General features: G+C 36.5%; 2 protein-coding genes across 2 annotated transcripts in view; one reads left to right on the top strand and one right to left on the bottom strand.

Moving 5' to 3' along the window:
* Positions 1 to 12,923, bottom strand: part of LOC137386065 (cAMP-regulated phosphoprotein 19-like) — a 249,677-nt gene that overhangs the window by 219,897 nt on the left and 16,857 nt on the right. The gene's annotated exons all lie outside the window — the stretch shown is intronic.
* LOC137402307 (ragulator complex protein LAMTOR5 homolog) lies at positions 30 to 9,970 on the top strand. Its single transcript, XM_068088806.1, has 5 exons — positions 30 to 167; positions 2,881 to 2,937; positions 3,188 to 3,249; positions 6,992 to 7,106; positions 9,645 to 9,970. The coding sequence occupies exons 2-5, from the start codon at positions 2,903 to 2,905 to the stop codon at positions 9,700 to 9,702; spliced, it is 270 nt and encodes an 89-aa protein (XP_067944907.1). The 5' UTR covers positions 30 to 167; positions 2,881 to 2,902; the 3' UTR covers positions 9,703 to 9,970.

Here is a 12,923-nt window from a genome sequence, read left to right on the forward strand (position 1 = left end):
GGGATGATCTAACGAGTCAACCTTTATCATTTTTATGCCGTAGTGTAGTCATATGATACTTTCAGCTCAACTTGAGGATTCGGTTTTGTAATAAACATAAGCAGCGTCCAAAACATAATTAATAACACAAGACTATAGTTTACATTTTTCTTATTTTAAAACGCTCGGTATGTATTTGAGTAATATGGGTTTACTAGATACTTGGAATAAACAGTTAATGAACAATTACCCCACAACACCATTCTCGAAGATCTATATCTATATGGGATGATCCATTAAAATAGAACAATGTAACATTGTATTGCTTACCTAAAAGATAAACTTGACTCAATTTTAGCAATGGGAAGCCAAGATTTCTATATGACACCTAGCTACGTTCAACCATGTACGTGTCAAGGCAGCAAAACACTCAGGAATCACTGATCTAGTAACCGTTGGATTTTTAAAACCTGAATCTCTACATAATTTCTTACGTGTAACACCACTTCATCATATTGAATATTTAAACTGCCATTATGAAATGGATACGAAAAGTTTTTACTGACATGGCCTTGCAGTCGCACTATAAAAGACATTATGGATTGGGCTATGGGTTGCATCAGAAGTTTTTAAAAACTCAATTCGAATTCTAGCAGTCATTGCTTGTCTATGTGTTTCACATGTGACATAAGATTAAATGCTGATGATACTTTACTAAACTGTAAATAATAATCAAGGCATGCGAAGCTTCCAGGCAAATGTTGATTTTGTAAGAGGTCAACTAAAAGCCAGTCATTTAACAGCTCAAAATGTTAATTTGTTTTTAATAATGGTTAATAATTTTCATTTTACTGGATTAAATCAATTCACTCGTAGAGGTGCGAGAAGGGACAACATGCAGACAGACTTAAGTTTCTAAACTACCAGCTCACCATCACATTTACAGGTTTAAAAAAAGTGCCTCACCAAGCTAAATAATTTTCCTACCTAAAATTGGTGTCATCTTTTTTTAAACAACTGCAAGAAATTTCGGAACTCTAGAGATAGTGCTCTGGAGATAGTTTACACTCAAGCTTGTACAAAAGAAGAAATAATTCACTATTCTAGACACATAAGCACTCGAGAAAGATCGGCAGGCTTACTATTTTGATCAGACTTTTGGTAGTCCACATATGATGAGGTGATGATCAACAGATCTCAAGTTACTCTCTTAACTTAAGCAGCAAAAGGAAAAAGTCTAATTGTACATCCATATTTGCCTCTACTCCGTAATATTACAAATTACAACACTTATTCAGTAATATTTATGTCATTTAACAAATTCGATAGTTAAATAAGCTGTAGAACTCTAAAACGGATTTAAATACTGTTGCCTAAACTAAAATACCTAAAAGCCAAAATATTAATAGCATTTATAGCATTAATGCGTCATTGAGGAACACAAACTTATCTACTGCTAAGTAACTTTTTATTAGTCTGTTATAAATTTATATGAGGTACAATTTTTGGGTAAAATGTTTTTATGATATGCATTTATAATTACTTGATTAATTTGCCAGTAACAATTATATTCTTAGAATAAGTACAAATGTCTAGAAAGTAATTGGTGTTGGTAAGAATTTGCTGTGTAATCTTTGCTGTGAAAACTTTTTTCCATTCTTCTAAGGTAAAGAGCGCTTTTAGTAGTGGTTCTGGTGGTAGTCAATTAAGTTTTTAAGTCTTTGTATAAATTATTTATACTAGTGCAATTGTCAGTCTCGTGCACCATGAGAGATCGGAATGAGTAATCAGTATATACGATATTAATTCTGGAAGTAGCAAAATGACTGAGTGCCGAAGTGGTTAGAGCTCTTGACTGTAAAACGAAGGGTCAAGTTCAATTCCTGTGAGATGCAATTGTTTTTCGTAACACGGCTTTAGATGAACGAATGGACACTGCTCTTATTGTCATAAAATTTTACTTGTGTTGCTGGTTTGTTCATAGTATACTTAAGAAATATATTAGTATTATACTTTTTATATGATTTATAAAACTTCAAGTTCATAGAAAATCAGGTTGTACAAAAAGCTACATTTCTGTTGCTTGTTGCCGCGATCCTTACAAATTGTACTATCAGAATGCTTGAGAATATGTTTTGCTAATTTTACTAGTAACCTATTGTAATTCTTCCATACATCTGTGTAAATGTCCAATAGTTTCCTAGGTCGCTTCTAGCATACCATTGTGTTAGTTAAGAGTATTATATCGTAGGCAGGTCCCCGACTCATGCTTCTCGATTGTTTAGATTAGACATTTCATTAGTTTTCTTGGCAGAGTACTTAGGCGGTTCCTATTGCTGGCCTCCGTTTCTGTCAGGGTTGTCTCCCACTGCGCACAGTGTTATACATGTAACTCCTAAGACATACTATGGGGTAGCTTATTCTAAGCAAGCATCGAGCAAGAACTCGAGGTTGCTATAATATTGTTTCTTCAATTTTGTTACACTGCCACTGGTTGTCAATAGGTAGTCAAGAATACTTGCTCTAGAGATTTAATATACATACAAAAAGATTTAATGATTTCATTTGGTGCTACGGCCAACTATGTCCACATTTCATAGAGGCGCAGTCATTCCAAAAGATCATGCGATTGCTTATGTTCAATTGATAATTACTAAATATTAATGTAGTTGAAAAGTGTGAAACTTGAGATTATTGACTCTTCTTTCCATTCATTGCTCAAAATACTCAATGTGTCAGACTGAAAATAGATACATTCCGAGTTTAAAAAACCAGTAAGTAAAATATTGCCATTAAGTAAAATTAGTGTTTTCCTTAATGTTTTTGTGCAAATAATGATTTAACTAGTGAAGGAGTAAAGGCATATTTGGCGTAGCATTCTGTTACATGTATATTTTGTAGATATCCCACTGAAAGGGTGATAATGGAGAAAAGCTTAGAGAAACACATGACCAATGTGTAAGTCAAACTTTTTTCATGCAATGCTTTTTAATACCAACTCTGATAGTCATTGAATTGTGTACACCTCAGTACACTCCATGAATATATGTTTTGTGAATGTTGCCAACTTGTTCATACATAAACGTATCTACCTCATAGCAAAAAGTATGATTTGGATTGTTTATGATTTGTTCTTTATGGGTTGTTTTACCCTCGGTAGACATTCCTGTATTTTCTAGGTCTTACATCTGTCTCATTCAACTTTTAGACTTAACAATCATGGAGTGACTGGTATCACCTGTGTCGATCAGAATGGACTTTGTTTAGGAGGTTGGTATAGTTGAATGTTTTTTTGTAGCATTTGTGAACTGTTGGCAGCATTGCTATGCATTGACACTGTGAAGTTGAGTTTGTTTTACACCTTGGTTTATGACATCATCAACTCGTCAAGTCATGTTTACACATACAAACTATGTAGTTTTTTACGACTCTATAGTCTTAATTTAGACTGGTTTTTAATAATTGGATTGAGGAGGTCATAAGAACTACTTGTTTTTTTTTTAAATTCATAATTTTGTTGACAGTGAAAACTTAGGGCCGAGGAGGCAGCTGCCTAGGCAGTAGTATTTAACCTACTCAGCTATGAGGTTTAGCGCCAGAAATGATTTGTTATGCATATTGAAACATTTACATATGCACTTCTTTATACTGTTTGTTTAAGTCGCCTGAGTTTTAGCAGTTTATGGAATATAGAAACAATTACTTAGCCAAAATATTGGCAACTCTTTATACAGTGTACCCGCGTTTTAAAACATGTTCAACATTTAAAATTTAATTCAACTCTACGAATATAATGTAACTCTTCAAATATATGCTAGTGCTTCATAGCTAGTGTTCACACTCAGGCCTCTTCAGTTTCTGTCAAAACTATATTCAAAGATGTTTAGTGTAAAATGTGCTTGAGAGTTTTTCACATGACAATATCACCGATAAACTGCTGCAAGCTGAACCACAAATCCATCGTGGAAACCCCCAACTATTGAAGAAATACAGAAGGCAAAACGCATTACTAAAAGTGGTAAGGCAGCAGGACCTGATTGCATACTTGCAGAGATCTACAAGAACAGAGGAGAGCAACTGGTTTTTTCAGCGCATTTTCACAGTGAAACCGTTCTTGCTGTCCATAGAAATGCTAATATAGTCACACTATTTAAGAAAAGTTAAAGATTTGAGTGCGGCAACTACCTGGTTGTTTCCTTGCTTTCAAGCTGAGAAGATACTCTCTCGGATAATTAGTTACCGCTTTGGGCAACTGAAACAGTCATATCTACTAGAGAGTCGATGTGGCTTCAGGCCTAGCCATGGAACTGCGGCACAAATTCAAAAAGTGTCGTGAGATTTCATTCATTCGTCAATCCAATTGAGACACTTGGCATGGTCCATCGGAAAGCTCTGTAGAATGTGCTGAAGATCTGATACCCCAAGATGCTGGTGAGTGTTGTTCGCATTCTTCATGATTAAATGTGCTGATAGATGGAGAATTTACGGAAGACTTAGAAGTAAATGCCAGAGTGAAGCAAGGCTGCATGATAGCGCCTTCGCTAGTTTTCATTTTTTTGATTGCTGTCTTCTACCTAGTCAGGAAGAACGTGTCAGGGGAATTCAACTAAGATTCTGGTTCAATGATATATTCTACATATAACAGCTGAAAGCAACAACGACGACCACCAAAACAACAGTATGTGAGCTGCATGCAGATGATAATGCCATCATTGTTCACAGTGAAGAAGACTTTTAACATGCAATGGACGTCTTCACTACTGCTTACTCTGCTCTTGGACTGAAACTTAACGCAAAGAAACATGTGTTGTATTAGCTAAGACTAGTCTCTTAAAGGTATCGATTATGGCTAATAAACAAGAGCTAGCATGTGTTGATACTTTCAACTACCTGGGAAACAGTATCTGCTATCCAACATCGATGCGAAGGATGATCGGAGGCTCCAAGCTGCAGGTATGGCATTAGGAAAACTACAGAGCCGAGTTCTCAACAACAAGGATATATGATGGTGTACAAAGCTGTTGTGCTTCCAACTCTCATGTATGGGTCTGAAATCTGGGTTACTTATAGCCACAATCTCAAGTCACTAGAAAGGTTTCGGGACAGCACTGTCAAAAGAATTATTGGCTTCAAGTGGCAGGATCATCAGACAACGAACAGTGTTTTTGAGGAAACTCACACTTCCAACATTGAGGCAATGGTGATCCAGAATCAACTAAGGTGGTTGGGTCAAGTAGTCCGTATGTTTGAACCGTATGTTTGAAAAAGAACCTTCGCCATAGCTTGAAGATGGGTTTTATAAGAACCAAAACTTGAGAGAGGTTGCCGACAGACAGGAAATGATGGAGCTTCTCAGTACACAGAGGTGTGAAAATATTAGAAGAGAGCAGACGAGCTAAAAGGGAGGTAAAAAGGCCTTCCCGAAAAACTACTCAAGGCTCAACTCCTTTAGCAGAGGACAGTTACCCCTGACCTCTATGTGACCAGATTTTCCGATCTCGGATTGGACTGGCCCAGCCATCTGAAAGTACATTAAAACACATCAATTATGTCAGTACTTTTATCACATATTTCAGTACTTCAGCGTCTTGGCTTTTGAATGAGCCTATATTCAATACACAAAGAATAATAAAACTATGAAAAACAGGGTGTTAAAAGTATGCCCTGCAATAAAAAAACACTTGGTTGTGGTTCCCACAATGTGATGTCATAATTATCATTTAGCCTTAGGTCGTCGATCCCTTTCACTGCCATTGAGGCTGCACTTTTCTGTGACAATCGGTGCTCTTAAACCCAGTGAGCGCTAATGATAAACTAGGATTCTAGATAATCAACAATGCCTGGGGATCGTGCTAATGCCCGACCAATACAAACACATGTTCTGGGTTAATAGATTTGGGTGATTGTTAGAGTTTGCTTTTATCATCCTTTCCTTCATTTTAAACATAGCAGTTATTATCACATCGTTTTATATATATGATTCTAAATGCTTTCTAAATATGATTATGCTTCAATAAATATACTGTCGTTGATAAAGGTAATGAAATCACATCGTATTATTTTCATCAGAATTGGTTGACTGTGTTTAACAATGTTCTATTTCAAGTTTCTATCTCCTTTATTTGCATGAGCTGCAAGCCTGACATGAATAGGCAGTGCTCTGAAGTTGTGTCTTGATCGCTAGAAAAATTTTTGGACAAGTTGGGACGCGGTAGTTAGAGCAACATTGTAAGTTCTCTATCGACAACAAGCTGCACTTCAAACGATCATATTTTCTTCATAAGCTAATATAGAGTGAGCGCTGCTCCTGCACATTAGCTAGCCCAGAACTTGTTCTGTTGCAATTACAAGGATTGCTGTGTCAGGTTAATAGCAGTGTTACTTTGTGTTTACTTTATTTCTACTGCTAGTAACAATAATGGTGAGTCATAAAACAAGTAGAAATTTTGTTCATCTAATTAATGTTCATCGTGAGTATTCCACTTACAGTCAGTATTGCTTTTAAAAGCATTTGCTCAGTGACATTAGCATTTATTTAGTGCTTACGGAGACCTGAAGCTAGTCGTTAGTTATAGGCAATGTGATTCACCGGATCTAATAAAGGAAATTAAGGGTCATAAAAGGACAGCAAATTTCAGTCTATTTTAAATTTTCTATTTTTCCGTTTTGATGAATGCGATCTACTCATGACTACTCACTAGTCATTTCTCATAAACTCATCGTAATAGATATAGAGCTCATTAAATGTCCATGTTTATTGCATATTCAAAGTTGGCTAGAGCTTACAGGTTGATTAACTCTATCATTTGGGTGTTGCGCATATTTTATTATACCCTTTCTCTGTGGATATTGATATTGTTTAATTTTCTCTTTTTTTTACATATAATGTCAGATGTTGTCTCAACTATCAAGTCACACCTTCGTTCATACACTACAGTTTGATGGTAATGGCACTTGCATCATATGTCGGTATTGTTATGCACATTCTACAGCCTGGTTATGTATGCTGCAGTAAAAGGCAGCGGTGAGGCCAAAAGTGCTGGTACCCTCGCTGCCATTGGAAAGCTTTCCCAGAAGCTGTTACCAGATATGGAGGCTCCTGTAGTCAGTATAGAGTCAACAGCCACGTAAGTGTCCTACTTGTGTTTCTCTTCACTTGTTGGATGTTTGTTTGTTTGTTTTATTTTATCAAAAAATATGAAAACAGAAAAAAAAGAAATAATGATGAGGCCCAAACTGCGCATTAGCATTGCTAGTCAAGGCGCTGGGCCACAAGTTAACAGCGAGCAGCCAGAAACTATTTATTCACCGCTCAACAGGTACAGCTTGATGGCACGTCTAAAAGTGGGCATACTCACAACCCTACGCAGTTCAACATGTTGCCAACAAGCTTATAAAATTCTATTGTGTTTTGATGGTCATCTGCTTTTGTGTGTTGTTTTGTATTGGCTTGAGATGGTGCATTCTCATGGCCATTATCGGTGAAACTAGTTGCACTAACTTCAATAAATGTTGCATCTCTGAAATCCAGGGATATCTGACGAGGTCTTTTGTTTCCCTCAAACTAGATCTTGTTTCGAGCACTCTGGTTCTGAAATGCCTGGTTATCCATTTACCGCAAAATGACCTTCAGTGCTTTAGTAAGTTTTAAAACTATCTAGTATGTGAGTATATATGGTAGGTACATACATGTATACACATACACGTTCACACATCTATATATAGGTGTATTTGTGCATATTAATTTCTACAGTCATATGACACAAAATTAAAAAAGAGCTTCAGTGGAAGTAGGCCTTTATAGAGATGATGAACTAATTGCATGTAAAGTCAAGCCCAACAAAGCAGTGATAATAATAAACATTATGTAAATTCTTCATAAACACAACTCTGATTTAAAATGTTGAAGCTAACTAAAAATGCTAGACCTTTAAGACATAACGTTAGTTTTAGTAAAAAATACATGCAAACCACACCTCTAACCTGGAAATCCAATACTGATACTAACCAAGCAACCGCCCTCTAAGCATTATTAGAAGCATACTTATAAATGTAAACCGAAGACTATCCAAAGTTTCTTCTAGAAAAAGGGGACATAACTTCAAGCTGAACCATCAACCCAATGAGCAAAAAATTAAATGAGACAGACAAAAAACAACCTGGTACAGCTCCTACTCAGGGCCAATCTAAAAACTGATGTAGGCAGAAAGTTTCCAAAAAATGTGAAAAAATCCTTCAATAGTAACATCCACTGAGGCAAATCTTTATTTGCCAATCTCCAAAAATGAGCTATTCATGCACGCCTAATTTCAAAACCAACATAGATGCTCACAGTATAAGAGTAATGAACAAAAACACAAGGCAACGGAAAAATCTTACAAATACAGGAATAAAGAAGAATGCCCATTTGACGCAACTTGTTTAGAGAAAAGCGTAGTGTACCAGGCACTAGACACAGAAACTCAATCTAAAGAAAAGCGTAGTATACCAGGCACCAGACACAGAAACTCAATCTAAAGAAATGTATGTCTGTGTGAAACAGAGTTTAAAACAAGATTCAACAGCCATATATACTTATTCAAAATAGTTAGTGCTAAAACAAACTGAAGTCAGCAAATCAATATAAAAACTAAAGGAAAAACAATTACGGTGTGTTATGACATAAAATAAAAAATACTGAAGAAATGTAAATCGTATTCTAACTGTTCCAAAAATTCAACTTATGCATGTATGTATACACGAGCATTTCATTATATTATTCACAAATCGAAGTTGTGCTCTCTAAACGAGAGAAGCAAACAACATCTCAGTGTAGGCATTCAAGCAGTTATCTGCTCAGTCATGGCAAATAACAGTCAGATTATGTGCGTGCATAAAATCAAGTTGCTGTAAAAATGTAGTTTTCAGCACCTCACGATGGCGCAAGCAAGGAATAAATTGGAGCTCAAATCAATTTTTGTTCTTTAGTTATTCTATACTATAATTGGTCGGGATTTTTTGGTTTTTATCAAATAGCTTGCAGCACGCAGGTAGTCCTCAGCGCCCAGATATACTTTTGACGCTAATTGCTACACTGCTTTCATGACAACAGTCCATGAACACGTCAATTGAAGACAACTGTCCTTAAGGCATGGGAAGGCTATTTGGTTGGTGTTTGGCTGCCTAAACACTATGCCTTTCCATAATTCTTGCTCGATGTTGTTCCAACTTCATACGCATGTGCTTTCTGCCAGATCGCCAAAAATGTCTGGTTTCAAAACTCCTGATTCTTGAAAAAGAGCCTCTTAAGCACTCTTCTGGATTTGAACTCTAGAATACGCCAGCATTAAGGATGATTGCCCTCAATAAATGCATTCATGACTTGTTTGTATACCGCCTCTGTGGTTTTTGTCTGAGCCAGGTATACAGATGCTGGCCTGACGTAACGTAAGAGCAATTGTGGTCGATTACCCTTCCTAACACCACCAATAGTTCTTGTGTGACTCGTATCACCAGCCTACCGAGTCAGTTCCCTAACCACTGAACTTTATATATTATATGTGATGTGTATATATATATATATATGTACATGGTAGGAATGTATGTACACGAATATGGTAGGTAAATGGGCCCACATTGTTATAATGTTATCATTCTGATTTCAATATGATGCATTATTCTTTTAGAAATGTTCTGATCAAGTCACATAAAGGCCACACAACTGCTATCTACAAACAGACGTGACTGCATACTTGTAACAGTGATTAGTTTACCTCACAGCCAACCTCTCTGGGCTCAGCATGTCAACTCATGAGCTGTACTTTCTTATAACACATGTACCTGCAGACACCTGGACTGGTTGCAGCATGCCTTCTACTATTTTCTGTTTGTATGTTATACTAACCTAATTTTTTGACACTGGCTTTTGCTATATTAGTCTGATTTTCCAGTAATGTTATGCAATAATATCTGATGGCGTTGTATTTATCTCTAACAATAAATTATCAGTTCAAAGGAAGTACTGTCCAGTCTCTTAGCGATTATAGCATCCTTTTGTGGAACTGCTCTCGAAATTAAGTTCACACCGCATCAATATGCATCCCAACCGTACCTGTATCTTATGTGAGATACAGGTACATCCAACCATCAGCCATATCAAGCTGAGCAGGCGTCTCACTCGCATATCTCTAGAAAAACAATCATTGCAATGCTTAACAATACTTACCTACATCCCCCAAGTGTTCATACCCGCAGACTTAGCCTGTCTTGACAAACTGTTGTTTTTGCGGAGTTGTCCCCCTGTCGAGCGGGCAGGCAACACAACAAGCAACACTGTTGTGTTGCTCACCCGCTCGACTGGGGAACAACTCCGCAAAAACAACAGTTTGTCAAGACAGGCTACCGCAGACTATGAATCATGCTTGAAAAAGCTCTTCACAATTTCTCCAATCTTCTTTGTTAAAGTACCATGTGATAAACTCAAACTCAGCCACAAGCCCTTTAATCCCATTCCCTACCAACACTTAACATGAGTTATATTTGAGATTTAATACAATCCAGCTTCAAAAACATATTAACACGAGGAGGCAACTCTCTGTGTTTCTGAGTCATTTCTTTTGCTACTCAACTTTTAAAATATTTAGTAGGAGGAGATTACGCAATATTTATCACAATAACAAAATATGGAGGTATTTCAAATAATGTACGCAATCAGATTTTGTCATATTTCTAGATAAATTGCAATTTTCTGTACACAAAATGAATTACATAAACTTTTACTTTCATATACACTAAAAGCTAAAGATAAACAATTTGCAGTGCTTTGGCAATAGGCATCATCTAAACTCTAAAGCATGACATTGGCGTCGAATACTCCTGAGCCTTTCACATTAAAAGTAGTCTTTTACAGAGATGTGCAAGGATGGGTAACTCCTTAAACAATGCGAAACTATCAAGTTTAAAGTGCAAAAGTACCTCATAAGGAGCATTTTCATGGCGACTATGCTGTGGTTGTAATTTAGCAGTTTATCTACAAACATGTTAATCATAGGTCTTGGCAGGGTTTTCACCTAGAACGACACTAGTATCAAGGTTTACTTCACATGCTGCCTCCTGCTATATAACACGCTGACTCCTGTTATATCATATACTGACTACTATTATATCACATGTTGACTCCTACTATATAACACGCTGACTCCTGTTATATCACATGCTGACTTCTGTTATGTCATATGCTGGCTCCTGTTATATCACATGCTGACACCTGTTATATCAAAAGCGGACTCCTGTTATATCATATGCAGACTCCTATTGTATCATATGCGGGACTCCTGTTATATCATATGCGGGATTCCTGTTATATCATATGCAGACTCTCATTATATCATATGCATACTCCTATTATATCATATGCAGACTCCTATTATATCATATGCTGACTCCTGTTATATAACATGCTGACTCCTGTTATATAACATGCGGGACTCCTGTTATATCATATGCGGAACTCCTGTTACATCATATGCAGACTCCTGTTATATGCAGACTCCCGTTATATCATATGCTGACACCTATTATATCAAACGCTGACTTCTGTTATATCATACGCTGCCTCCCATTATCTCATCTGATATTTTCAAGCTGCGATAGGAGAATTTAGTGTTATCAGATACAAAGAAGTGCATGAGATTTACACTATTTGCATTGCTCCTTATGCCACTATGGTATCCTATGTTGACTGTTGTACATCCTCCGATAGCTCGCCACTCCTAGTGCAGTTTTCCATGAAACTCTTCGCGTAATCATGAACAAGTTAAATTATTTATAAAAGAAGTACAGAATGTACTTAAGTGTGTTCATTCATTGTTTTTTTCTATACATGTTTTCTGGTGTTACAAAAGCAATGGATATTTTTTGCAGCTATTTATAGGTATTTGTTGTAGCATGATGTAATTTTTTGTTCGTAGTCTGATTTGAGTACTGTCTGTCTTATGCTTGTTTGTAGTCTGATCTGAGTACTGTATGTTTTATGTTTGTTTGTAGTCTGACCTGAGCACTGTATGTTTTATGCTTGTTTGTAGTCTGATCTGAGTTCTGTCTGTTTTATGCTTGTTCGTAGTCTGATCTGAGTACTGTATGTTTTATGCTTGTTCGTAGTCTGATCTGAGTACTGTATGTTTTGTGCTTGTTTGTAGTCTGACCTGAGTACTGTATGTTTTATGCTTGTTTGTAGTCTGATCTGAGTACTGTCTGTTTTATGCTTGTTCGTAGTCTGATCTGAGTACTGTATGTTTTATGCTTGTATGTAGTCTGATCTGAGTACTGTCTGTTTCATGCTTGTTCGTAGTCTGATCTGAGTACTGTATGTTTTATGCTTGTTTGTAGTCTGACCTGAGTACTGTATGTTTTATGCTTGTTTGTAGTCTGATCTGAGTACTGTCTGTTTTATGCTTGTTTGTAGTCTGATCTGAATTCTGTCTGTTTAACGCTTGTTTGTAGTCTGATCTGAGTACTGTCTGTTTTTTGCTTTTTCGTAGTCTGACCTGAGTACTGTATGTTTTATGCTTGTTTGTAGTCTGATCTGAGTACTGTCTGTTTTATGCCTGTTTGTAGTCTGATCTGAATTCTGTCTGTTTTATGCTTGTTTATAGTCTGATCTGAGTACTGTCTGTTTTTTGCTTTTTCGTAGTCTGATCTGAGTACTGTCTGTTTTTTGCTTTTTCGTAGTCTGATCTGAGTACTGTATGTTTTATGCTCGTTTTTATCCTTCACGTTCGAAGCCACCAGATTATAATCCCCTTCATTCAGCTGATTCATTTAAAATTATTCATTTAACCGACAAAGTCGAACCTAAAACTAATATTGTCTCAGAGCTTTTTAGTATTGCAAGAATACATAGATTTATTAACTTACAGGTAGAAAGCCCCTGACAGTTGTTGTAATCACATTACATGGATGATGGT

Source organism: Watersipora subatra, chromosome 1 (genome assembly GCF_963576615.1).
Source record: "Watersipora subatra chromosome 1, tzWatSuba1.1, whole genome shotgun sequence".
NCBI lineage: Eukaryota > Metazoa > Bryozoa > Gymnolaemata > Cheilostomatida > Watersiporidae > Watersipora > Watersipora subatra.